This window comes from Erithacus rubecula (genome assembly GCF_903797595.1).
Source record: "Erithacus rubecula genome assembly, chromosome: 33".
Classification (NCBI taxonomy): domain Eukaryota; kingdom Metazoa; phylum Chordata; class Aves; order Passeriformes; family Muscicapidae; genus Erithacus; species Erithacus rubecula.
This window is the reverse complement of record NC_136683.1, coordinates 1,724,359-1,750,326: the sequence shown is the minus strand read 5'-3', so window position 1 is coordinate 1,750,326 and position 25,968 is coordinate 1,724,359. Positions and strand designations below refer to the sequence as shown.

Genomic DNA, 25,968 nt, shown 5'->3' with positions numbered 1-25,968 from the left:
GGGCGGGCGATAGGAGGGGACATCAGCATAGACCCGCCCCTCAGTACCGTGCCGCCGCCGCCAGGACAGCGGGGTGTGGCGTCAGGACAGCGGGGTGTGGCCTCGGGATGAGATGGGCGGGGCTTTCTTCCCTGATCCCGCCCCTCAGCCGCGCCCAACCCGCGCCGCTGGGGCCGGAAAGGGGCGTGGCTTAAGCAGGGAGCCGCTCTCGTTCTCGCCCTACCCGGTGTGACGCAGCTCCGCGCGCCTACGTGCGTGCGTGCGTGCGTACGTGCGCGCCTACGTGCGTGCGCGGCCCCGCGGGCTGGCAGGACCCGGATCGGCGGCGGCGGCGGGAGCTGGAGCGGGGCCCCGGGGCCCACGGCCGCCATCACGGATTTCCTGTGGGACAAGCGCACCGGGCTGGCTGCGAGGACGGTGCGGCGCTGCGCGGGGCGGGATGGGGTGGGTAGGCCGTGGCCGGTGAGGGCGGGCGCGGGGCGGGCCCGGCCTGTGGGATTCCCGGTGGGAATCGGCGGCTTAAGTGTTCCCGCGGTGGCAGCGGGGCTGGATGGCCTGAGGAGACTCGGTCAGAGCCTCCGCCCCGCCCTCAGCCCATCTCTCCCGGTGTTCCGGTGCTTCCGGCCCTGCACGGCGAAGGCCCCGCCCGGCGCGGCCGCCATCACCGTCCCCAAACCGGTTCCGAACCGCCCCAGTGCTCGTTCCACAGCGCCGGGGCTTGGCGGGCCGCCAGCGCCGCCTTCAATCCGCGTCTGGACACGGCGAGGCTCGGGGGGAACCTGCCGGTACCGAGCCCGGATCACCCCGTGGCCGGGGCCGGTTCGGCCTGTCCGAGCCCTGCCGGTGATGTCAGCGCAGGGCGGGCACGGGGACGCAGCCCGGGGCATTTTGGATGGGGGAAATCGCCGCGGGAGTCCTTTGGGAAAAGGCAGCTCTGGCTTTTATCCCGGCCCTGGCACGTATTGCCCAAAGGAGCTGCGGCTGCCCCATCCCTGCTGTGTTTAAAGCCGGGTTGGACAAGTCTTGGAGCAGCCTGAGCTAATGGAAGGTGTCTCTGCTCATGGTAGTGAGTTTTAAGGTCCTTCCCAGCTCTTAACATTTTATAGTTTGTGCTTGGAACCAGAATCTGTGTGGAGAATGTTTGAGAGCTGTGGAGCACGGCCTGGCAGGGTCTGAGGGGCTGTAGCATCACTCTTGGGGTTCTCCTTGGCCTCTCATGTTCCCAGGACACCCTGTGCATCCCTGGGAGCTTGTTCAGGGGGAAGAATATTTTCCTGATATCCAACCTAAACCTGCCCTGACACAGCTCCAGCCATTCCCTTGGTGCTGTCACTGGTCACACAGAGTAGAAATCAGAGCTGACCCTCCTGAGGAAGCTGCAGCCCCCTGAGATCTCCCCTCAGTCCCAGCTGAACAGACCAAATACCCCCAGCTGCTCCTCATGTGGCCCTCCCAGACCCTTCCCCACCCTTGTGTCCAAGTGTAGATGTCACTTGGCACTAAACCTGAGGCATCTCTTGAGGAGCTGCACTCTGGGTATCCATATCTGGTGATATCCAGGGCTTCATTTCACCTTCCCTCAGTTCTCCTTGGTGCTGCTTCCCTCCTTCCTGGGCAGCTTAGAGAAACAAGATTCAAAAGCTGTTCCTGGAGTTGTGGGCAGTAGAGATGGGTGTGAAGAAGGGATATGAACCTGGGAAAGAGGTTCTTCCTTTCTCTCTCAGATCCCCTAAAGAGCAATGCACACTGCTGGTGTCCTCCTTGCTCTGTGCTGCTTCCTGTCCCATGCAGGTGTTAATGTGGACCCTGCTGTCCCCACAGTGGCTCACAGGGTCCCCAGTGTCCCATGAGTGGCTCACAGGGTCCCCACTGTCCCCGCAGTGTCCCTGCTGTCCCCACAATGTCCCTGCTATCCCACAGTCACTCACAGTCTCCCTGCTGTCACCCACAGTGTCCCCACAGTGTCCCTGCTGTCCCACACTCACCCACAGTGTCCCTGCTGTCCCGTCAGTGTCCCTGCTGTCCCCACAGTGTCCCTGCACTCACAGTGTCCCTGCTGTCCCGCAGTTGCTCACAGTGTCCCTGCTGTCCCCACAGTGTCCCTGCACTCACAGTGTCCCTGCTGTCCCCACAGTGTCCCTGCTGTCCCCACAGTGTCCCTGCACTCACAGTGTCCCTGCTGTCCCCACAGTGTCCCTGCTGTCCCCACAGTGTCCCTGCTGTCACTCACAGTGTCCCTGCTGTCCCCACAGTGTCCCTGCTGTCCCACACTCACCCACACTGTCCCTGCAGTCACTCACAGTGTCCCTGCTGTCCCCACAGTGTCCCCACAGTGTCCCTGCAGTCACTCACAGTGTCCCTGCTGTCCCACAGTGTCCCTGCTGTCCCACAGTGTCCCCACAGTCGCCCACAGTGTCCCTGCTGTCCCACAGTGTCCCCGCAGTCACTCACAGTATCCCTGCTGTCCCACAGTGTCCCTGCAGTCACTCACAGTGTCCCTGCTGTCCCACAGTGTCCCCACAGTCGCCCACAGTGTTCCTGCTGTCCCGCAGTGTCCCCGCAGTCACTCACTGTGTCCCTGCTGTCCCACAGTGTCCCTGCTGTCCCACAGTGTCCCCACAGTCGCTCACAGTGTCCCTGCTGTCCCGCAGTGTCCCCGCAGTCACTCACAGTGTCCCTGCTGTCCCCACTGTGTCCCTGCTGTCCCACAGTGTCCCCGCAGTCACTCACAGTGTCCCTGCTGTCCCCACAGTGTCCCTGCTGTCCCACAGTGTCCCCACAGTCGCTCACAGTGTCCCTGCTGTCCCGCAGTGTCCCCGCAGTCGCTCACAGTGTCCCTGCTGTCCCACAGTGTCCCTGCTGTCCCCACTGTGTCCCTGCTGTCCCACAGTGTCCCCACAGTCGCTCACAGTGTCCCTGCTGTCCCCGCAGATGCCGCACTCCCGCAGGTACCGCTCGTCGGAGCGCAGCAGCCGCGGCAGTTACCACGAGCGCTACCGGAGCCGCAAGCACAAGCGGCGGCGGACGCGGTCACGCTCCAGCAGCAGCGAGCGGGACCGGCGGCACCGGCGGGAGGACAGTTACCACGTCCGATCCCGGAGGTGAGGGGGCTCACACCTGCCCTGTTGTACAGAATCATAGAAGTGTTGGATTGGGAGGGACATCTGGGGTCACTCGGTGCAGGTGGGTTTGGAGTCTTGTCCTGGTTTGAAGGACGGGTGTTTGCCAATAAAGGCAGAAGCTTCTCTTTGAGGTGGAGAATGTAAACCACCTCCCTCCCAAATTGTTACAATTTGGAAATTAAGGGGCTCACAGGCAAAGGTATGGGAATTAGGAATAACAGTTCTTTACTAGGAAAATTAAAATAAATATACAGCATTACAAAGAAACCATCCCAAAACACTGCCAGAGTCAGAATCCAAGCTAACACCCCATCAGTCAGTCAGGGTGTTGGCAGCAGTGCCATTCAATGGTGGCTGCATCCTCCTGCAGTGGCAGATGTGGTTCAGCTGGAGAAGGTGCAGTTTCCCTCTGAAGGTCCAGGGATGATGTGGAAAGGTCTGGTTTTCCTCTGGAATACAGTGGAAAGATGGATAACTTGTTGTTCAAAATCTCGGTTTTTTAATCTAAGTAGGAAAGGCTTGGCTCCTCCCCTTGGCTGGAGCATCTCCCAATGGGATGATGTAATTTTATGTCATATGGTGGGACTCAATGGGCCAGCAGCAGATGATATCCCCTAGAGGGAGGATGGGTTGTGGAAAAAATAAAAGATTATTTCCTCACCTTTTTTTAAAGATGACCCATTAGCAGATAATATGTGTCAGGAGATAAGGGTCACTGCCCCACCAGGCTTCAACAGTTGGTGATAGAATCCACATTTCTGGCCACATCAACACAACACACTTGTGTTGAGGTAGAATGTAGTTCTAGTTTATGTAGTTTGTAGCCATTACTCTCAATCCTGTTGCTGGGCACCACTGGAAAGAGTCTGGCACCATCCTGACACCTGCCTTGGAGATACTAATTTGCAATAATGAGATTTCCTCTCAGTCTTCTCCAGACTGAAGAGGCTCATCTCCCACAGTCTCTGCTCATTAAGAGAGATGCTCCAGTCCCTTAATCATGGCCTAGTCATCTGTACTCACCAGGTTCCACGTGACCTGGGCTTGCTCAAGGTGACAGTTTGGGCAGTGCTTATCAGCAAACCCCCTCACTCCCCTCTTAGGGAAATTTCCCTGTCCCACCACCCAGGATCTCCTCTGGCAGTGCCACTCCACAGCCTGAACTGGGACTGAGCACCTTTGCATCTGTGGCTTCAGTGACCCAGTGGTTGCTCTGTTTGACTCCCAGCACACCCCAAACTCCCTGTTAGACCAGTTTCTTTACTGACTCAGCCCCAGTTTCTCAGAGGTCTCAGTCATTAAAAATTGTTTAATATTGGTGCAATAACAAAGTAACAGCTCTAGCTGGTGCCTTCAAGGAAGCAAGGACCTGCTGAGCTTTTATCCCTTCACAGTTTCAGTACAGGAAAATCTGGGGTCCTCAGCTCTGAGTGTCCCTCAGTGTCCCTCACCTGGTTGGGACACAAATCTTATGCAAAGGGTTGGCAGTTCATGGCTTCTTACCTGGAGTTCCCATCCCTCAGCTGCCACTGCCCCTGGATTTGCCAACATTGAGTGTATCCCCTCTACTGTGCTTTTGTGAGACACCTGGTGAACTGCAAAGTTTTGGTGTTCCCAACTTAACAAGGACGTGGAACTGTTGGAATGGGTCCAGAAGAGGCTGGGAAGTTGTTAAGAGGACTGGAATGCCTTCCCTGTTAGAGAATTTGGGCTGGCAGAATTTTTCAGCTTGGGGAAGAGATGGTTGTGTGAAGACCTTACAACATCTTCTAGTATTTAAAGGGGGCTACAAGGAAGTTGGGGAGAGACTCTCCTGAGGAATTGTAGGATAGGAGAAGGAGTAATGGGTTGTTCTGGTTTGCAGGACAGGTATCAGTAAAGGCAGAAGCTTCTCTTTGAGATGGAGAATGTTATCCTTCCTCCAAATTATTATTATAATTTTGAAATTAAGGGGCTCTCAGGCAAAGATAGAAGAATTAAGAATAACAATTCTTTACTAGGAAAATTAAAATAGAAATACAGTATTACAAAAAAACAATCCCAAAACCCTGACAAGAGTCAGCATACAACCTGACACCCTGTCAGTCAGTCAGGGTGTTGGCAGCAGTGCCATTCAATGGTGGCTGCATCCTCCTGCAGTGGCAGATGTGGTTCAGCTAGAGAAGGTGCAGTTTCCCTGTGAAGGTCCAGGGATGATGTGGAAAGGTCTGGTTTTCCTCTGGAATCCAGTGGAAAGAAAGATAACTTGCTGTTCAAAATCTCAGTTTTTTAATCTAAGTAGGAAATGTTTGGCTCCTCCCCTTGACTGGAGCATCTCCCAATGGGATGATATAATTTTATCAGTCATGCACTGATAAATGGGCCAGCAGCAGATGATATCTTCCTGGAGGGAGGATGGGTTATGATTAAGATAAAGATGATTTCCTCACCTCGTCTTAAACATGACCCATTAGCAGATAGCACCCATGGAGGTAAAGAAATCACTGCCCCACCCAGCTTCAACAACTGGTGATAAAATCCACATTTCCAACCACACCAACCCAACACAGCACTGCGAATTTAGTCTGGACATTAGGAAGAAAACCTGCCCCCCGTTAACCTGACCAACTCAAACTCCCAACTCCCCCCCACCCAGCTACGACGACCACTCCGCAGACCGCCGAGCCTACGACCGCCGTTACTGTGACAGCTACAGGCGCAACGACTACAGCCGCGAGCGGGGTGACGCCTACTACGAGCCCGAGTACCGCCACTCCTACGAGTACCGGCGCTCCCGGGACCGCGAGGGCAGCTACCGCAGCTGCAAAAGCAGCCGGCGTAAGCACAGGCGGAGGCGGCGCCGCAGCCGGTCCTTTAGCCGCTCCTCATCGGTGAGTATCCTGCCGTGCCGCGCCTGCCCTGTAATTTATTTTTCTTCTCTGCCAGGTGGCTGAGCTGGGTAAGTAGGAAACTTTCTAAAAACGCTGTCGCTGATTCGGATTGAAGTGCGTGTGTGTTTTAGAGGAGTTTTGGTGTAGAGAGTTGTTGTTCGCGTGCGCCGTGTGCCGGTTGGGCACAGAGCCTCTCGCGGTGTTGCCCAGGAGTGCCCAGGGTGCTGCTGCACCTCTTCCCGTTCGGTGATGCTCGTGTAGGAGTCCCAGCCAGGCAGGATTTGTGCAAGGCTCCAAACAGAGCCCAAAGAGCCTGTGACAGCTGACTTGTCCCTGTTTTGGGCTGTGGCAGGAAGCTCCTGGCTCTTGAGAGCAGGATCCTCCTGATGTGGTGTGCCATGCAAGGGGCTTTGCAGAGGAGCAGAGCTTTTGGACCACTCAGCTGAGGTGGAGGCAGAACCATCCCAGGCTCTTCCCGGCAGCATCCCTGGCTTTCTCTTCTTGTCCGTTCTACTGTTCACCTTCCACTTCTGTTAGACCCCAGACACGTTCTCTGCTCTGTGTGTGGAGCTCTCAGTGTTGTCTGGTCTGTTCTGGCTCTGTGTCCAGGGAGGGGATTGTGGGCTGGATTTGGGTCCCAGATCTGCTGGCCAGTTGCTCCCATGTATGGGGATACTTAGCTGATGAACCGAAGGCAGGAATTTTCTCTTCTCTGGCATAAACCTCTTATCTGCCTCATCCCAGGCTGTCCCTGTTAGGTTCTGCTTCTCTTCTGGAAGTTAGTCCTTCCAGGATCAGCTTCTTTGGGGGAGGGTCTAGGAAGAAGTGTCCATCTTTCCCCAGGCAGTCACTGCAAACCTTTGGTTTTGGATGGCTCATTGTATCTAGAGCTGCTTTTCTGAGATCTCAGAATTCATCTTTCCCTGAGTGTCGGGGCTGGGGGAAGCTGTGTGGGCAGTTATTGCAGTGGGATGGGGTGCCTGTGGGGGCAGCCTGAGCTTGTGCAGGACCTCCTGGCACCTGCCTCCTGCTGCCCTTGCTCTGCAGTGGCCGTGGGGCTACTGGGAGCCCCTTCCTGTGGCCTCTGGCCCTCGGCGTGCTCAGGCAGTCCCCAGGACCCGAAGGCCGGTGTTGTTTCTCCTCTCTGAGCCCCTGTGGGAGCAAGAGCAGCTGGCTCCTTCCATGGCCCTCAGCTCCCTCACTCTGACAGCTCTGCTGTCACACTGGTTCGGGTTTGGGGCTGTTTGTAGGTTCTTTTTTTTCTTATTTTTTTCCTTTATTTTTTCTTTTTCTTTTTTTTTTTTTTTTTGTTTTTTCCTTTTTTTTTTTTTTTCTTTTTTTTTTTTTTTTTTTGCTACAACGAAAAGCAAACTGTTTTTTTCTTTTCTGAGCTAGTGTGTTGTATCTTGACATGTTCCCTTGCAATATCCCTATCGTTATATATTCCTCTGTGCCGTATGAATTGGCTGGGAATCTCCTCCTGCAACCCCTCCTCAAACAACCATGTGAATTTCCAAACCAACCAATGCGTGACGCTGGCTGCTGCTGCGCTGGTTTGAAAATCTGATTGGTGAAATGATGAATTCCCTGTCTGCCTGGGCCAGCAGCGGAGTCGACAGAGCAGCAGAAGGGCCAAGAGTGTGGAGGACGACGACGAGGGGCATCTGATCTATCGCGTCGGCGACTGGCTACAAGAAAGATGTACAGCCAAATCGTAACATAATTTAGCTCTCTAGTTAAGCTCCCATCGCAGTCGCAGATCTGTCTTATCTTTCTGTTTCATTTTATTTTTTCATTGTTTATTAAAGAGAGAAAAAAAAAAAAAAAAAAAACAAACCACCAAACCAACCCTCTCCTTTCCTTCCCCTTTTTGTTAAAGCTACGTTTATATTGTGTATTGTTACTTGAAGTGCCAGGGAATTAGGGCAGCTGCCTTGTGCAGCCGGTGTCAGCCTTCCGCTGCTCCGGTCTCTCCAGCTGTGTGCAGGTTTAGGTGTTGCAATGCATTCTCCTCTGCCCTGTGTATCGTTGCAGCCAGGTGCTGCTCTCTCTCTCAGCTCTTTCCCTCTCCTTCTCTCCCTCCCAGATGAGATTATCAGCACCCTGGGGGAAGGCACCTTCGGCAGAGTGGTGCAGTGCATGGATCACAGGAGGTATGTGGGGGGAAAAAGGGGAGATGACAGCTGGGCATAATGTGGGGGGGTGAAAATCAGTCTCTTGGTTTCCAGTATCCTCTTTGTGTTGCCCATGTGCTAGGGGAAGCTTCAAGGCTGTTTTGTAGAGAGGGAAAGGGTACCCCTTAATAATAACTTGCTTGAGCAAAGGTGGGGAGGTTGGTCAAAAGGTCCCTTTCACAGAGCACAGCACCTCTTACCTGCTCAAGGCTCACCTTGTGCCTTTTTTCTGTTTTTCTCACAGGGGTGGTGCACGTGTTGCTCTGAAAATCATTAAAAACGTAGAGAAATACAAAGAGGCTGCTCGACTGGAAATCAACGTGCTGGAGAAAATCAATGAGAAGGATCCTGAGAACACAAAGTGAGTGTGCTCTTGGTGTTCAGCAGAAAGGGCTGGTTTCAGGGCTGGGGTGGAAAAGGTGCTTGGTGTTGTGTGGTTGAATGTGATCCTAGATAGTTTTGGAGGAATCTTGGCATGCTGTAGGATACAGGCTGAGCAGGGAAAGGAGGAAAGGCACAGGGGTGTCACAGCTAAGAGCTGTTCCTAACTGGAATGTTTCTGTCAGTCTCTGTGTCAGGATGTTTGACTGGTTTGACTACCACGGCCACATGTGCATCTCCTTTGAGCTGCTGGGGCTCAGCACCTTTGATTTCCTGAAGGATAACAACTACCTGCCTTACCCCATCCACCAAGTACGGCACATGGCCTTCCAGGTGTGCCAGGCTGTGAAATGTAAGTGTTCTCTCCCTGCTCTGGGCTGACCTGGAGAGCTGAGTGGGTTACACTTCTGCAACTGGTGGCCCAGAGCAACAAGTTTTTGTTGTGGTTCTGAGCCTGAGCCTTTCTGCCCCTCTGGGAATGAATCCACTTCATTTTCTGGTGCTTGTGGGCTGGCAGTAGCTCAGAGCACTCCAGCATCCACCTCCCTGCACCTTCTGACAATCAATACAATAAATCTTGGTGCTTCTACTGAAGCATCATGGCCTGGGCTTTGCCTGGCTGTTCACACACAGGTTGAAATGTGAACAAACTGAACCAGTGATGGCTTTTTTGGGGGATACAGCCTTGCTCTGCTTCTCTCCCCTCACCCTAACTCCTCTTTGCTCCCTCAGTTCTCCATGACAATAAACTCACCCACACTGACCTCAAGCCAGAGAACATCCTCTTTGTGAACTCTGACTACGAGCTCTCCTACAACCTGGAAAAGGTAACACACTGCCTCAAACTGAGTCTCCTCTTGGATTTTTGGTGTCACTCACCCTGCCAGAGGAATCAGGCACAGCCCCAGGGGATGTGGACTCCATGCAGTCCTTCAGAGCTTCTCATGATCTGCTACTGCTAAGTGAGCCATAGTGAGCCCAGGTGTAGCTGGCTGGTGGTGGGAGCTTGTTTGGGGCTGAGCTGTGGGGCTGCCAAAGCTTTCCCTTCCCAGCTGTATAAGGGAAGCTGGAGCTCCCACATGATGGATCTGTCTTGGTTTGAAGGACAGGTATCTGCCAATAAAGGCAGAAGCTTCTCTTTGAAATGGAGAATGTAAACTTCCTCCCTCCAAATTATTATTATAATTTTGAAATTAAGGGGCTCTCAGGCAAAGATATGGGCATAGGAATAACCATTCTTTACTAGGCAAATTGAAATAAAAATACAGTATTACAAAGAACAATCCCAACCTTGACAGAGTGAGAATACAATCTGACACCCTGTCAATCAGGGTGTTGGCAGCAGTCCCATTCAATGGTGGCTGCATCCTCCTGCAGTGGCAGATGTGCTTCAGCCAGTGGTCTTCTAGAAACGTGCAATTTCCCTCTGAAGGACCAGAGATGATGTGGAAAGATCCAGTGTTCCTCTGGAATCCAGTGAAAAGATGGATAACTTGCTGTCCAAAATGTCAGTTTTTATCTGGGTAGGAAAGGCTTGGCTCCTCCCCTGGCTGGATCATCTCCCAGTGGGATGATGGAATTTTATCAGTCATGCACTGGGACTCAATGGCCATGAACAGGAGATATCTCCTGGAGGGAGCATGGGCTGTGGAAAGATAAAGATGATTGCCCAGCTGGTTTAAAGCTGGCCCATTAGCAGATAATATGTGCCAGGAGATAAAGATCACTGCCACACCCAGTTTTAAACAATGGCCCATTAACAGGAGATATCTCCCACAGTGATAAGAATTGCTGCCACACCCAGTTTTTAACAATGGCCCATTAACAGGTGATAGCTCCTGGGTGAAGGGTGGGTCATGGAAAAGATAAAGATGATTGCCCAGCTGGTTTAAAGCCGGCCCATTAACAGATAATATTTGCCATGAAGATAAGGGTCACTACCCCACCTGGCCCCAACAGCTGGTGACAGAATCCACATTTCTGGCCACACCAACCCAACACAGGATCCCATTTTCCCTCCCCCTGCAGAAGCGGGACGAGCGCAGTGTGAAGAGCACGGCCATCAGGGTGGTGGATTTTGGCAGTGCCACGTTTGACCACGAGCATCACAGCACCATTGTCTCCACCAGGCACTACAGGGCCCCTGAAGTCATCCTGGGTAGGTGCCACAGGGTCTCTGCCAGGGTGTGCCCCTTGAGGGCACTGGGTGCTGCCCAGATCATCCAGGAGCTTTCTGGGTTTGCCCTGGGAGATGGGAAGTGCTTTATTTAACAGTTTTTCAATGCTGTTTCCTGGGAAGGCTGTGGTTACAGCCCTGTAATTATTCTGAGTTTGGAGAAAAGGAGGTTCAGGGGGGACTCTCTCCACAACTTCCTGATGAGGGGTTGGGTTCTACTGCCAGGGAACAAAGGGTATGACAAGAAGAAATGGCCTCAAGTTGTGCCAGGGTTGGGAGGAATTTCTTCCTGGAAAAGGTGGTCAGGCATTGAAAGGGGCTGCGCAGGGAATTTGGAGTCCCCATTCCTGGAAGTGTCCAGGATGTGACACTCAGTGTCCTGGACTAGGTGACAAGGTGGGGATTGGACACAGGTTGGAGCTGGTGATCTTGAAAGTCTTTTCCAACCTTGGTGATTCCATGATTATCAGCTGGTAGTTTGGCATTGCTGCCAGCTGGGCAGTCTGTTGCCAGCACAGCACCAGGAGCTGGGATAGGATGTGTTTCTTCAGTTACTTATTTTTAAAAGAAAGAGGGATTTGGACACTTGGGTTATAACTGGATCATTTATTTAAACAACTTTTTTTTTTCAGAACTTGGCTGGAGCCAGCCCTGTGACGTGTGGAGTATTGGCTGCATCATCTTTGAGTATTATGTGGGTTTCACCCTTTTCCAGGTGAGAACTGTGTTGTGTGGGTATTTCCCAACTGGTGAGAGGATGCTGGCTCCTTCCCAGGACTGATGGGGGCCCCTCCATCACTGAGACACCCAAGGTGTTTGCCAGGAAGGGGTTCTGGGTGGGGGAATCCCCAGGGCTGGAGGCAAAACCACTGGAATCTATTCCATACCTTTCCCTTTACACTTCTTTTTGCCAGACACATGACAACAGGGAGCACCTGGCCATGATGGAGAGGATCTTGGGGCCAATTCCCTCTCGGATGGTCCGGAAGACAAGGTGAGAGCTGCACCCTCCATGGGGGAAACCCACTTGTAACAGTCTGTAACCCACTGGGACACACAAGGCTGGCACTTTGTTGCTGCTGGTGTAACCTGCTCCCACCTGTTCCTCTGACAGGAAACAGAAATATTTCTACCACGGCCGCCTGGACTGGGATGAGAACACCTCAGCTGGACGCTACGTCCGGGAGAACTGCAAACCACTGCGGGTAAGGCAGCTTGGCCCCTCCTCAAATTCTCCCTCTGGGCCAGCAGAAGGGTCAGATGGCTGTCCCAGTAATAGCAAGCTGCAGCAGCCTGAGTTTAATCTGAAGTGGAGGACAAGGAGGGCATGAAAAGTTCAGGAATTGCCTTGGGAAAGGAGGGTGTGTAAAAATAGAGGAACGCAGATTGATCTCCAAGCTGCACGATGAATAAATCAGCATTCCCCCAGCTAAACCTGGGAACATCCCATAACAAAGAGAGAGGGATTCACTCTTTGAGCTTCACCTTCCCCCTTCCCTCTGCAGCGATACCTGACCTCAGAGGCCGAGGACCATCACCGCCTGTTCGACCTCATCGAGAGCATGCTGGAGTACGAGCCCTCCAAAAGGGTCACCCTGGCTGAGGCACTCAAGCATCCCTTCTTTGACATGCTGGGCATGGAGCCCAGCACCAAAATGTGGGACTCGAGCAGGGACATCAGCCGGTGACGCCACAGGTGCCAGCCAGCCCTCGGATTCTAGCCCCCGTGGAGGCCTGTGTGATTTCTATTCAGACACTTGGTGCTTTTTTTTTTTTTTTTTTTTTTTTATATATATATACATGAGATAAAACTTCCTTTGTAAAGCTGTTAATATGTGAGATATTGTAAATAGCTCAAATTTCTTTGTCAGCCTTGGAAGCACCATGGGCCTGACCTGCTGCTGCTGTTCTTGTGAGGTGAGGGGGCTTTGTGTGTCTGTGCTGTAAATACCTCTGGTCACTTGTTGCTTTGTCTCCTGTTCCTGCCCTCCTCGGTGTAAATACTCCAGGACTTGCAGCTCTCTGTAGCTTCTCTGTTTCCTTGTAAGTTATGGAACTGGTGGGACTGCATGGGAATTATTTTTTGGATCAATGTCATATAGCCCATCCCCACACCAGAGTTTTATAAGAATTTTGTACAGTCTTTGTGAAAAATAAATATGAGGTGAATAAAAGCACCTGGTCTGGGTTTGGCCTGACAGCAGCTGATCCTGGGGCTGTTCTGCTGTGCCTTGTGGGGGGAAGGAGGGGGATAAAAGAAACTTTGTGGTCCAGCTCTGTACACCTGCACAATTCCTTCTGTGAGGAAGAGTAGGATCTGCTCTTGGCCAATTGAGTCACACCTGTGCTCTGTCTGACACTTCAGGAAAATAACAAACTCGTGCTGGTGTCCAAAACCCAAATCCAGGAGCAGCTGCAGGTTTGGGCTCACCTGTGGGATTCATGTGTCACACTCAATCTGTTAAGGAGTATTTTGTATTTTTACAAGTCTGCTGAGCCCTGGGAGGGGAAGTTCCCCCCTGGGATGCTAAGGAATCGTGTTGGGGAGGGTGCAGACCACGGGCAGCTGGAGCGGATGGATCCCGATCGCGGTCCCGGTCCCGATCCCGATCCCGATCCCGGTCCCGGTCCCGGTCCCGGTGGCCACTGGCGTGGGGGGGGGCAGAGATGGGCGCGCCGCACGTGACCCCGGGGACACGTGGCCGCATCACGTGCGCGCCCCACCCGGCGCGCCCCCTCCCGCGCGTGCGCAGCGGCCCCCTGCGGCGGGGTCTCCCCGATGACGTCACGGCACAACGGAACCAATCAGCGGCGGGCAGGGGCGGGGTCTGGCGGCGGCGCCGGTGCCGCGGCTGCAGCGCGCTCCCGGTGCCGGTGCGGCCATGGCCCAGCGCGGCGGCCCCGCGGTGCTGCCGGACAATCCCTTCCAGGATCCCGCCGCGCTGCAGGGGCGGCCCGGCGCGGTGCTGGATGGCTACAACCCCTTCGAGAGCGACGCGGTGAGCGGCGGGGCCTGCGCGGAGAACGGGGCCTGCCCGTTCACCGGAGCTTCTTCCCGCGCACCGGCGCAGTCTCACCTCTCTCTCCTCTCCCCCTTCAGCCTCCGCCGCCGTTCCAGACCCCTTCGGTAGCTCCGCCGCCGCCGGTACCGGCGGCCGCGCAGCCGCCGCGGAAGGCGAGTCCCACTGAGCCCCGCAACTACGGCTCGTACGGTTCGCAGGTACGGGGAGGGAGCCCCGGCGGGTTGGGGCGAACACGGGCACCGACGGGAACCCAACGTTTGTTTCCCGCCCCCCGCAGGCCTCGGCCGCCGCCGCCGCGGCGGAGCTGCTGAAGCGGCAGGAGGAGCTCAACCGGAAAGCGGAGGAGCTGGACCGGCGGGAGCGGGAGCTGCAGAACGCGGCGCTCGGCGGGTCGCAGAGTGAGTGGCTGCGGGGCTGGCGAGGCACGGGATCCCCTCGGGGTTCTCCTCGCTCTTCCTCACACCTTTCTGTCCGCAGCGAGGCTCAACAACTGGCCCCCGCTGCCGTCCTTCTGCCCGGTGAAGCCGTGCTTCTACCAGGACATCCCCGTGGAGATCCCTGCTGACTTCCAGAAGACAGTTACCACCATGTATTACCTCTGGATGGGTGAGTCTCCAGGGAAACCTCGGGATGAGGTGGAAGAATGAATGGGCTGTGCTGCTGCTCTGGAGAAATTGGGATGAACAGGTGGTTGTGAGGTTTGGGGGGAGCCTGGCTCAGGCTCCTGAGTGCTGTCCTCTCCCTCAGCCAGCACCATTGCTCTCTTCCTGAATTTCCTGTCCTCGCTGGCCTGGTTCTGCGTGGATCCCTCATCTGGTTCTGGGTTTGGCCTCTCCATCCTCTGGGCTCTGCTCTACACGCCCTGTTCCTTCATCTGCTGGTATCGGCCCATGTACAAAGCTTTCAGGTGTGTTCCTGAGCTGTGTGCACCTGGGAGCCTCCGGCTCTGCGGGATGTGGGGGTTCCACCCAGACCTCCCTGTTCCCACCTTATCTCCAGCTTCAAGGAAAACTTGAGAGGTTTCTTCTGTGGCCTAACCTCACCCATCTCTTCCTCCCAGGAGCGACAGTTCCTTCAACTTTTTTGTCTTCTTCTTCGTCTTCTTTGCCCAGAACGTGATGTATGTGCTGCAAGCCATCGGCATCCCAAACTGGGGATTCAGGTGCGCCGTGTGCTGACCCTGGAAAGTCAAGAGGCAGGTGGGGAAGAGGAGACCTGGGGACAACAGCTTGTTTTTTTTGCAGTGGCTGGATTCTTACCCTGATAGCACTGCGTGCTAACCTAGCTGTGGGCGTGATGATGATCCTGGTGTCCTTGTCCTTCACGGCAGTGGCTGTGCTGGGGATCATTATGCTGAAAAAGGTGCGTTAACATCAAAATCTGTGTCCAGAACCCTGGTCATTCTGAAACCCCAACCTTAACCCCCAGCCTGCTCTTACCCTCCAGATCCACTCTCTGTACCGCCGGACGGGTGCCAGCTTCCAGAAGGCTCAGGAGGAGTTTGCAGCTGGGGTTTTCTCCAACCAGGCCGTGCGCACGGCCGCGGCCAACGCCGCTGCAGGCGCGGCCACCAACGCCTTCCGCGCGCCGTAACCGCGCCCGGCTCTGCCTCCCGAGGAAGAGGAGACCTGAGTTGCACTTTTCACTGGATCCCCTGTGCATCTGCATCAGCTCTCAGAGGCTGCCTCATTCCCAGTGCTGGTGCCTGAATTGTCTGCTGCTCTTAACCCCTTTTTCCTCATGGACAGAGGCTGTTGTGGTTTGTGCTGGTCCCCCTCCCCTCAGCAGCAGCAGCAGCAGGGTGGGAAGTGCTGCAGCTGAGCCCTCCATTCCAGCACCAGCTGCTGGGGGCAGGATCTTCCTCCAGATGGCTGGAGTGCTGCTTCCAGAGACTGGAATTGTCACTTCCTTGCCTTCCTTGTGCTCTTCTGTTTTCCCCACCTGGTGATGACACTTGTGTGCCCTGGGGTGTGGAGAGTCCCCTGCCCCCTGTGTGCCCAGGGACCCCCATGCTCTGGCCAAGAATGTCATCCCCCTCTTCCTCCTGGCTTGCTCCAGTGGGATGAGGATGGGACTGGTGCTTTCCCCAGGGTGTCTTGTCCTTTTGTCCTGTCCCTTTCCCCGTCCCCTCCCTCTCTCCAGGCCCAGGGATGAGGAGAGCAGGGCAGGGATGGGCAGAGCTCAGGCAGCTGCTGCCTGTGGGGATCCTGCCTTTAGCCCATGTGGACCCCAAAGCCAGGCTGGGTGCTGAGGAGCAGCCCTGGCGTTTACACAGCTCCCCTTGCCTCCAGGGAGGAGTGAACAGCTCCTCCAGTGCCCCTCCCCGCCTGCTTTGAGGACTGTGACCCCCTGCTCCCCCCAGCACCCTTCAGCCAAGCCCTTCCCTCTCTTTCGGGGTTGAGCCAATACCTGTGTGCAGCCCCGCATCCCCCTTACCTGCCCTCTGTCCCCTGTCCTGGTGTCCCTGGGCTCCCAGGGTCTCACGCCTTCTGCTTCACTTCATCTCCTCTCAGATGCTCCCGGTTTGTCCCTGCAGCTCCGGGGCTGGCGAGAGCCTTTGTGCCTTCAGCTGTGGGGGCCGCTGCCCTCCCCGTCCCGCTGCGGCGAGGGCTCCTCCCGCCTCCTTCGCTGCTCCCCGTGTGCTGTTCCCCGGTTTATTTAAGGAATAAATGAAGGTTCACTCTGTTCGTTCGCCATCTCCGTGCGCCGCCCAGGGATGAGGGGAGCGCTGTCGCAGCTCCCGAGGGTGGTACAGATGGACTACAGCTCCCGGGGGCGGTGTGGGTGGACTACAGCTCCCATCGTTCCGCACAGGGGCGGCCCCGGGGCGGGCGCGGCCGAGCAGCCGCCGGCGCGTGGGACCGTCCCCGTTATCTCCCGGCGCTCCGCCGCCCGCCTCCAGCCGCGGCCCCGGGCATCCCGGAGGGCGCGGCGGCGATGCTCGGCCGCAGCCTCCCGCCGCTCCGCAGGACACCGGGGCTGTGGGGCACGGGGCGGACAGACCGCCGGTAGCCCCTCCCGGTACCGATACCGGCAGCGGGACCCGGCCCTGCGGCCACCGCCCGCGGAGGATGCTCCGGTTCGGAGCGCGGCTCCCGCCTGCTGGCGCTGCCCTGCTGGCGCTCTCGGAGCCCGCGGGGCGGGATGATCTCCCGGCGGGGACCCGGAGCTCCACGGACGGTCAGGGAGGAGGCGGCGGTGCCGGGGCCGCGCTCCGTCTCCGGCCGGCGGCTCTAAGCCAGCCCCGGCCTGGGTGCGCAGGGACCGGCGAGCCCGGTTCTGTTCTCCGCGGAGCTTCTGGCTCCGCGTGGCCGTGGGCGCTGCCCGAGCCCCCCCTCCCGGGGCAGTGAAGAGCCGCCGTCAGCATCCTCCAGGCAGGCCGAAAGGTGGAGCCCGGCCCGTTCCCGCAGAGCGGCTGCTCCTGCTCCCCGCGGTCCTGGCGCGGTGCCGCCGGCTGCCCCGGGGCTCCGGGACCGGCCCCGAGCCGCCGCCCGCCGCGGCCATGCCCTCCCCCACCGACTCCAATCGCTCGCTGACCGGCCGCAGCTCCCGCAGCCTCACCCACCTCCGCCTCCAGCGCACCTGGCTGCAGGTCCTGCTGGTCCTGGGTCTCGTGCAAGCCATTCTGGGCGTCCTCATCGTCACCTTCAGCCTGGTGGCCGCCACCATCACTCCCTCCACCAAAATCCGCCACTCCTGCCCGTCCTGGGCCGGCTTCTCGGTGAGTGTGGGGCCGGGGTGGCGCGGGGAGGGGGCTGCGCTGCTCCCCCGGGGGCCGAGCTTGCCGCCGGTCCCGGGGGAGGGCAGCCCCGCTACTCCCCCACCCTCTGCCCGTGGCTGCCGCGGTGCATTGTGGGAGAATCCCAAGGGCTCCCCCAGGGTGACTCTGTGAGGGATGGGGACCCCCGAGCGGTGCGGGGGAGTGTCCGGGGTGTGCAGCCAGGGGCAGGGAGAGGTGTGGGGGCACTACAGGGCACAGACCGGGTGGCGATGGGGGCTCTGCTCTGTCTGCTGCGTGTTGGGGTGAGGGCAGCACCCGGGGTCCTCCGTGGTGACCCTGCAGCACGGAACCTGGCCTGGGTTTGCTGCCCAGCCCGCAGTCCCCAGGCCCTGAATCAGCAGTTTCTCCCATCTTGTAGTGCCAGGGCTGCTCCTACAGCCCTGCTGCTCCCGGGCTGGCTCCAGGCCTGCAGGGATTGAGGGGCTCAGCCCGTGGGCACTGGCTGCTCGGGGTGCCACTGCCTAACAGAGCCTTGTCCCTGTGCTCACCCCTGGGCTTGTGCATCTGCAGCTGGCACTGTCCGGGCTCGTCGGCATCATTTCCTGGAAGCGGCCGCTCACCCTGGTGGTAGGTGTTGGGGGGGACACCCTTCTGCAGGCGGGGGAAGTCCAGGATGGGGGAGGTCGAGCGACCCCTGGTGCCTTTGGGTGTGCTGGCTCCCTGCTCCGCAGCCCTGCGCAGCCGGCAGCCCCTCTCCTCCCGCTGCAGATCGCTTTCTTCACGCTGCTCTCCGTGCTGGGCGTCATGCTGAGCCTCGCCGGCTCCATCCTGTCGTGCCAGAACGCGCAGCTGGTGAAAACCCTGGAGGCCTGCGAGAGGGTGAGGCTGAGCGGGGGCAGCCCTCCATGCACGGGGGAGCTGCGAAACTGGTGGCTCTCAAGGCATCCAGAGCTTCCTCACAGTGTTTCTTGTCCCCAGGAGAGGGACACGTGTGTGTGCTGCCAGGCCCGTTCGGAGCCCCCACCCGCCTCCTGCAGCCAGCAGAGCGAGATGCTGACCATGTTCCCCAACCCCAACTGCAGGAGCATCCGTGTGGCACTCAAGGTGGAGGAGCAGGGGGATACAAGGGCTCCCTGGGAAGCCCTGCCATGCTCTGCAGGCCCTGCAGCTCACCCCACTGCTCCCCAGGATCTCCTCTTCAGTGTCTGTGGCTTGACCATCTTCTCCACCATCATCTGCACTCTCTCTGCTGTCGTGTGCTGCATCCAGATCTTCTCCCTTGACATTGTCCACGTGGTGAGTCCCAGCTCTGGCCTAGAAGCAGACAGGGAGCAATGCTCTCAGGTTGGGGTGGTCCCAGCCAGGTGCAGATTAAAGCCCAGGATGCACATCCCTTGCTGGATCTCTGGGCAGGAGTTCTCAGCTCTCCCTTCTCCCCTCTCCCTGCAGCTGGTCCCACAGCGCTCGAGCTCTGTGACATTGGAATGCACGTCCCCACCTGACACCTTCCTGCAGAGCATGATGGACTTCGAGGAGTTTGTGCCCCCAGTGCCACCACCCCCCTACTACCCACCTGAGTACACCTGCAGCTCTGAGACGGATGCACAGAGGTACCAGCTGAGAACAAGGCTGGTAGGGCAGGGGGGCTTGTGTGCCCCCAAGCTGGGCTTGCCCCACCCAGCGTGGCTTTTCTGCTCTTGCCTCTGCAGCATCACCTACAATGGCTCCATGGACAGCCCTGTGCCCCTTTACCCAACCGACTTCCCCCCATCATACGAGACTGTGATGGGGCTGCGGGGAGACAGCCAGGTGGGGGTTATGTGGCCGTGGGTGGGGGAGGCCAGGCAGGGTGGGCTCCTCACCCGAGTTCTGAGTGTGCTGCTGTCCCACAGGCCACCCTGTTCGACTCGCAGCTGACAGAGGCCTCCCACAACTGCACCTGCGACCGCGTCCCCTCCATCGTGCTCAGCGGAGAAGGTGAGCGTTCCCCCTCCCCACCGCAGCACGTTCGGCTCTTCCCGGCAGCTCTTCAGCGCTGCCCATCCCCCTCCTCGCAGTATCCATGGACAGCGGGTCCCTGATCATGTCCGAAATCATGGACATCCCCGGGGACAGCAGCCCTTCGGAGGACTCGTGCCTGCTGGAGCTGCAGGGCTCCATGCGCTCCGTCGATTACGTCCTGTTCCGCTCCATCCAGCGCAGCCGCGCCGATTATTGCCTGAGCGTGGACTGCGTGCAGTGCAGCCACCACGCCCGCAGCCCCACCCTGGGCTTGCAGGGTCCCTTCGAGGAGAGACCCCAGCCCCGCGTAAGGGGAGAGCGATCCTACTCGTGCTCCACCGCCGAGCCCGGCCACGACGGCATCTTGGTGGGGGGAGCGGTCACCCACAGCTGCAATCGGCTGGCGGGGCTGGCGCGCTGTGCCGGACCCTGTTTCCCCGAGGTGCGGCTCAAGGACAGGGGATCCTCGCTGCAGGGGCGCGGTTCTGGCCGCCCCTCGGACACCGGTACCGGTACCGGCACCGCCCGCCCCCGGCGTAACAGCGAGACATCTTGCCCCTCGTCCCCGGCCCCTGGGATGGCCCCGCGCCCGCTGCTGAGGTCACACAGTGACCCCGGTGTCCCCATGGCCGGCCACGCTGGTAGGTGACAACGATCGCTGGGATGGGAGTGTGGCAGCCGGGATGTGCTGCGGGGTTTGGCTGTGTTTTTCTGTGACCAGTCTGGGAAGGAATGAGGGGAGAATGGGAGCAGGGGCGGTGCTGGAGGGTTGTGCTGCCTGGGGTCTGCACAGCTGCCCAGCCCTGAGGGCTCTCTCTGCTCCCAGCAGATTTCAGGGAAGTACTTTATACCAAAGCACTGGAGGACACCGTGTCTGACTCCTCCGCTGATACAGGTCAGGGCACTGGGATGTACTGGGATAGAAAGAGGGCACTGGGGGGTGTCTGTAGCCCACTGGGGATTGAGCCCACCCTGGGCTGGGGCTGGGACAATGGTGGGACTGCTTCTGCTGACTGAGGATGGGAGACAGCAGGACCTCAAGCCTGCAAGGATAGGTGTGCTGGGAGCAGCATCCTACATCTGACAGTGGGGATGGGTCCTGAGTGTGTTGAAGCAGTGTCTCAATTCTGATGGTGGGGATGGATCCATCAGAGCCGTGTCTTGGGTCTGAGAGTGGGGACAGGTCTGTCAGAGCAGTGTCCTGGGTCTTCTGGAGCAATGTCCTGTATCTGATGATGAGGACAGGGCTGTCACAGCAGTGTCCCCTGTCTGATGATGATGACAGGACTGTCACAGCAGTGTCCTGGGTCTGACAGTGCTCACTCTGCAGGGCTGTGCTCTGAGGCCTGCCTGCTCCACCGTTCCCACTGTGACTCCCCACCACTGCTCCGGGCTGCCTCTGTGGGGAAGAACAAGCTGCCACCCTGCAAGAAGGTGCCACAGCAGCTGTCAAAGACAACCACCCGCTCCCTGGGGGATCTCAAGGGTTACCGGGGCACCCGTGGGCTGGTGGCCAGGTTCCTGCAGAGACCCAAGCGCAGCCTGGCAGCTGGCATGGAGGTGTCTGGGCACAGCTTCCATGGGCACAAACAGGTGGGTTCTGGAAGTCACAGGGGATGGGCAACTCCTCCTTCACAGAGAGATCCCATCCACGCTTTCCCTCCCTTCTCTCCCCATCAGCACCCCCACCCTGGCCTTTCCACGGTTTCCATCCTCCTGCCACACCCCCATTGTGTTGGCACCCTGGCTGCAGGCAGAGCGTTCTTCCTGCAGCATTTTCCTTACCCAGCCCTTCCTGGGGGGCAGCTCCTTTTCCTTGATCCCCACTGGAGCCACGGGTGGGAAAATCACGCCTGTTGCAATGACTTTGCCCCTGAGTCACTGCACCTGGAGGCAGCTGCTGGGACATCCCAGCAACTCAGCTTTACTGGAGGCCTCGACGGGAAAGAACCTGTCCCAAATGCCAGTGTGGGGGCGTGATGCACGCCTCTGCCATCGCTGTCACCTCTGTCCTCCTGCCCCGTGCACAGCCCAGCTGGGTTCAGCACAGGGGGGGCGAGTGCAGGATGGTGTCACCATCCCTGTGCCTGCAGCCTGTCCCCCGTGGGTTGCAGGTTCCCTGGAGTGCCTGGCCAGGTGCAGAGCGTCCCCATGAAGGAATCCACCTGCAGAGCTGTGGGGACCTGAGCTCCAGCTCGTCTCTGCGCCGGCTCCTGTCCACGCGCCGGCTGGAGCGCAGCCGCCCCCGGAGCCTCAGCGGGACCTGCAAGGAGAGCGCGCTCTGAGGGCACAGGGACCCTCCAGTGCCCGCTCTGGGCTCAGCCCTGGACATTGCTGCTGCCCTGCTGGGGCTGGGCACCTTCCCCAAGCGGGGCTGGTCCCCTGGGGTGTGTGCTGGGGGGCTGGGATGGCTGTGCCTGTCCCTTGCCTGGTTGGGATGGTGTTATGCCTGTTCCTTGCCCTGTTCTTTCTTCTGGACATGCTTGTCCCTTGTGCCCTGTCCCTTGTGCCAGCTGTGCCTATTCCCTGGGATGGCCACGCCTGTCCCCTGCCCTGTCCCATGTTCTGGCTGTGCCTGATCCACACACTGGCCATACCCTGTCCCCTGTGCCAGCCGTGCCTCTACCCCGACATGGTCGTGTCTGTCCCCTGTGCCCTGGGGCAGCCATGCCTGTCCCCTGCCCTGGCCATGCTGTCCTTTGCCCTGTCCCTTTGGCTGGCTATGCTGGCTTGATCCCCGGTCTCTTGTGCCAGCCATGCCTGTCCCCTGCCCTGTCCCATCCACTGGCCGTGCCCATTTTCTGCCTTGTTCTTTTGGCTGGCTATGCTGGCTTGATCCTCGGTCCCCTGTGCCAGCCGTGCCTGTACTCCGGGATGACCTTGCCTGTCCATCCCCTGATCTGTCCCTTGTGCTGGCCCGGCCACTGGCCTCCTGTGCCCCGGAACTGCCACGCCTGTCCCTTGCCCTATCCCTAAGCCTGTTCCCTCTCCAGCCCGTCCGGTGCCGGTGCCGGTGCCGGTCCCGGTCTGACCGTGCCTGTTCCTCCCCGCCCGGCTGCGCCCGGGCCGCGCTGCGGGGCCGGTCCCGCGGCCACTGCCCCTCGCTAGAGACCGAATAAAGGTGGTCGCCACCGCCCGTGGGGCCGGTGTCACGGGGCGGAGCGGGGTGGAACGGGGCGGGGCGGGCGGTCAGCTGACCGGTCACGGGGGTGCCGGTTCCCGGTTCCCGGTCCCCGGTGGCGACTCTGTGGCACGGGGCCATCAGTGCCGGACCGGGACCGGGACTAGGACCGGGACCGGGATCGGGACCGGGACTGGCTGCGCCTCTCGGAGGGGAGCGGGGGAAAAGCGGCCCCGCGCCCACGCGGTTGTCCCGGTTCGCGGTTATCCCGGTTCGCGGTTGTCCCGGTTCGCGGTCCCGGAACCGGCACGGGGGAAGGGCCGGGGCCAGGCCCGCCCAGAATCGGTGCCGCTCCTGCACCGGGTGTGGGCGGGACGGGGCTGCCCTTGCCTTAAAGGCAAGGCTGGAGGCGGCCCCGGTGCTGCCGGGCCGGATCCGAGCGCACCGGGAGCGGCGGGGCCATGGGGGCCCTCGGTGCCATCGGTGCCCTGTGCTGGCCGCTGCTGCCGGTGCTGCTGGCCGTGCACCGGGCCGCAGGTGAGCGAGGGGTGCAGGGGACGGGGGGTCCCGGGCGGCCCGTGACCCCCGGTGAACCGGGATGGGAGGGGAGGGAGAGCGAATTCCTTATGAGTCGGTGGTCGGGGATGCCCGGTAGTTGTCTGGGGGATCCGGGGGCAGCGTGGAGCTCGGAGCACGGGGGCAGTGGTGTCACCGCCGGGGTAGGGACACGTCCCTGCGGCTGCCCCCACCACCCTGCCGTGCCCCCCAGGCGCCCGGCCCTGCAGCCCCAAGTACTTCGGTCGCGATGCCATGGTCTGTGTCTGCAACGCCACCTACTGTGACACGCTGGACCCCCTGGTCCTGCCGGCCGTCGGTTCCTATGTCAAATACGAGAGCAGCAAGGCTGGCAAGAGGCTGGAACGGAGTGAGGGGAGATTCCAGCGCAGACTCTGTGCCCCAGGTAGTGCCACGGGTGGCAGGGATGGGATGGGATGGGATGGGATGGGATGGGATGGGATGGGATGGGATGGGATGGGATGGGATGGGATGGGATGGGATGGGATGGGATGGGATGGGATGGACCCTCCTGCAGCCCCCTGTCATGCTGGCCTCCTCTCCCTGCAGATGTTGTCCTCACTCTGGACGTGACCCAGCGGTTCCAGAGGGTGAAGGGTTTTGGTGGTTCCATCACCGACGCGGCCGCCATCAACATCTTATCCCTGCCAGAAAGAGCACAGGATCACCTGCTGCGCTCGTACTTCTCTGAGGAAGGTAGGATGTTGGGGAGACAGGTGGGATGGTGACAGAGACTGTGGGTACATACACCTGATATCCCACTGTGCCTGGCAGGGCTGGAGTACAACCTCATCCGGCTCCCCATGGCCAGCTGTGACTTCTCCCTCCATGCCTACACCTATGATGATGTCCCCTACGACTACGAGCTCACCCACTTCAAGCTGCCAGACGAGGACACAAAGCTGAAGGCGAGCAGTGGGAGGGAGCAGGGTGGGCTGGAGGGTCACAGAGGCTGAGCTGAGTCAGCCCCTCCACCTCCTCCTGCAGATCCCTCTCCTTCACCGAGCCTCAGCCATGAGCAAGCGGCCGCTGTCGCTGTACGCCAGCCCCTGGACCTCCCCCAAATGGCTGAAGACCAGCGAGTCCTATGTGGGGAAGGGGACACTGAAGGGGCAGGCAGGGGACAAGTATCACAAGACCTGGGCCAACTACTTTGTACGGTGAGGAGTGGTTGTGGCCAGGGGGACTCTCAGTAGAGGCACTGGGGTCTCCTCACAACTCACCCCTTCCCCCCACACCAGGTTCCTGGATGAATACGCCAAGCACAACGTGACATTCTGGGCAGTGACAGCAGAGAATGAGCCCTCAGCTGGGCTGATCAACAACTACCCCTTCCAGTGCTTGGGCTTCACAGCTGAGCAGCAGAGGGATTTCATTGCCAGGGACCTGGGCCCAGCCCTGGCCAACAGCTCCCACCGCCACATCCAGCTCATCATCCTGGATGACAACCGGCTCCACCTGCCGCACTGGGCCAGAGTGGTGAGTGTGCTGGGGGGGATGTGCCATCCTGGTGACCCAGGTGCCTGTGGGGGGCTTGGGTGCTCCATCCTGTGCAGGGCAGCCCCATGGGATTGACTCTTCTCCTTGGCAGGTCCTGGAAGATGAGCAGGCAGCTCGCTATGTCCACGGCATCGGCATCCACTGGTACCTGGACTTCATTGGTCCCATACAGGACACAGTGTTGCCCACTCATGAGCTCTTCCCTGATTACTTTATCCTGGCCACTGAGGCATCCATTGGGGCCCATTTCTGGGAGAGGGATGTGATCCTGGGCTGCTGGGAGAGGGGAAACCAGTACAGCCACAGCATCCTGATGGTGAGGCCCCTGTGTTTCCCTGTGTGCCTGGGGAGGGTCGCTGCTGTTGGGCAGGCATCTGAGCTGTCCTGTTGCAGAATCTGAACCACTTTGTGGCTGGCTGGACTGACTGGAATCTGGCCTTGGATCTGGAGGGGGGACCCAACTGGGTCAAGAACTATGTGGACAGCCCTGTCATCGTGGACAGCAGTGAAGGCATCTTCTACAAACAACCCATGTTCTACCACATGGGGCACTTCAGGTGGGTTGGAGCCCACGACATCTGCTAAACTTCCTGGGTTCCAGCAGCATCTTGTCCTGAGAGAAGCAAAACAAATTTAGCTGGAGAGAAGCTCTGCTGGGGTGTGACTCCCACCCTGATGTTGCTTCTCATTTGTTCAGTAAATTCATCCCTGAGGGCTCCCAGCGTGTGGGGCTCATCCCCTCCAGAGAATCCAAGAAAACGGCGCTGGAGTACACGGCTTTCCTGCGCCCCGACGGCGCTGTGGTCGTGGTGGTCCTGAACAGGTGGGTGCTGCAGCCCGACCCCCTTGTGTGGGACCCCATCCCACAGCTCTGACCACCCTGCTCTGTCCCCTCAGGTCCCCTCAGGACATCTCTTTCGGGCTGGCAGACACTGTTGGTCTCATCGCCGCCGTGGCTCCGGCCAATTCCATCCAGACTTACCTGTGGTGGCGGCAGCGACGGGGCTGAACGGCCATGGCTGCCCAGGGGCTGGACACAGCTGGGCTGGACGTGCAGCCCCAGCTGCCTGCTGGCTCAGGCCGGGGTGTACAGGGGATGTGGCTCCCCAGGATTGTGGCTGAGCCAGGCCAAGGACACTGTGCATGTGCAGGAGGGCCAAAGGGCACCGGTGCCCCTCAGAGTGGAGACCCCACAGGCTGTGAATGCTGTGTTCTGCTGTTCTGACATTAAACACGTGTGCTGCCTTGATGTCTGCAAGAGAAACCTCTGGGTGCCTCCCCTGCTCCTGGGCACTGTGGCTGG

At 58.8% G+C, this 25,968-nt stretch overlaps 4 protein-coding genes and 1 long non-coding RNA gene across 14 annotated transcripts; 4 read left to right on the top strand and 1 right to left on the bottom strand.

Moving 5' to 3' along the window:
* The first annotated feature begins 260 nt into the window (after positions 1–260).
* Positions 261–12,900, top strand: CLK2 (CDC like kinase 2). Of its 5 annotated transcripts, none has more exons than XM_079329414.1 (13): positions 282–417; positions 2,932–3,101; positions 5,758–5,992; positions 7,600–7,693; positions 8,079–8,145; positions 8,411–8,527; positions 8,733–8,899; positions 9,280–9,374; positions 10,576–10,705; positions 11,356–11,438; positions 11,638–11,717; positions 11,838–11,928; positions 12,229–12,900. In XM_079329414.1, exons 2-13 carry the CDS (start codon positions 2,932–2,934, stop codon positions 12,409–12,411), a joined length of 1,512 nt encoding a protein of 503 aa, XP_079185540.1. In that variant the 5' UTR covers positions 282–417; the 3' UTR covers positions 12,412–12,900. The 5 variants fall into 5 exon arrangements, with proteins under 5 accessions (XP_079185542.1, XP_079185540.1, XP_079185538.1 ...); XM_079329412.1 differs by having other exon boundaries at positions 7,597–7,693; XM_079329415.1 differs by having other exon boundaries at positions 301–444.
* Positions 12,901–13,520: 620 nt separating this feature from the next.
* SCAMP3 (secretory carrier membrane protein 3) lies at positions 13,521–16,428 on the top strand. Its single transcript, XM_079329472.1, has 8 exons — positions 13,521–13,722; positions 13,824–13,943; positions 14,024–14,144; positions 14,224–14,352; positions 14,494–14,653; positions 14,807–14,908; positions 14,991–15,108; positions 15,193–16,428. Exons 1-8 carry the CDS (start codon positions 13,606–13,608, stop codon positions 15,337–15,339), a joined length of 1,014 nt encoding a protein of 337 aa, XP_079185598.1. The 5' UTR covers positions 13,521–13,605; the 3' UTR covers positions 15,340–16,428.
* Positions 16,429–16,539: 111 nt separating this feature from the next.
* Positions 16,540–22,604, top strand: ENTREP3 (endosomal transmembrane epsin interactor 3). Of its 6 annotated transcripts, none has more exons than XM_079329471.1 (12): positions 16,540–17,467; positions 18,038–18,094; positions 18,236–18,346; positions 18,446–18,571; positions 18,656–18,763; positions 18,917–19,077; positions 19,177–19,276; positions 19,360–19,444; positions 19,525–20,109; positions 20,298–20,363; positions 20,799–21,061; positions 21,583–22,604. In XM_079329471.1, exons 1-12 carry the CDS (start codon positions 17,249–17,251, stop codon positions 21,751–21,753), a joined length of 2,052 nt encoding a protein of 683 aa, XP_079185597.1. In that variant the 5' UTR covers positions 16,540–17,248; the 3' UTR covers positions 21,754–22,604. The 6 variants fall into 6 exon arrangements, with proteins under 6 accessions (XP_079185597.1, XP_079185596.1, XP_079185595.1 ...); XM_079329470.1 differs by having other exon boundaries at positions 20,295–20,363; XM_079329469.1 differs by having other exon boundaries at positions 18,446–18,763; positions 20,295–20,363.
* LOC306813825 lies at positions 18,200–19,158 on the bottom strand. Its single transcript, XR_013777045.1, has 3 exons — positions 19,041–19,158; positions 18,641–18,781; positions 18,200–18,336 (listed from the first exon to the last, which is right to left on the bottom strand). It is a non-coding gene; the product is annotated as an uncharacterized lncRNA (long non-coding RNA).
* Positions 22,605–22,742: 138 nt separating the features above from the next.
* On the top strand, positions 22,743–25,914 carry LOC306813824 (lysosomal acid glucosylceramidase-like). Its single transcript, XM_079329473.1, has 10 exons — positions 22,743–23,126; positions 23,359–23,550; positions 23,715–23,861; positions 23,940–24,073; positions 24,153–24,325; positions 24,407–24,644; positions 24,757–24,981; positions 25,059–25,222; positions 25,363–25,488; positions 25,563–25,914. Exons 1-10 carry the CDS (start codon positions 23,051–23,053, stop codon positions 25,672–25,674), a joined length of 1,587 nt encoding a protein of 528 aa, XP_079185599.1. The 5' UTR covers positions 22,743–23,050; the 3' UTR covers positions 25,675–25,914.
* Positions 25,915–25,968: the final 54 nt, after the last annotated feature.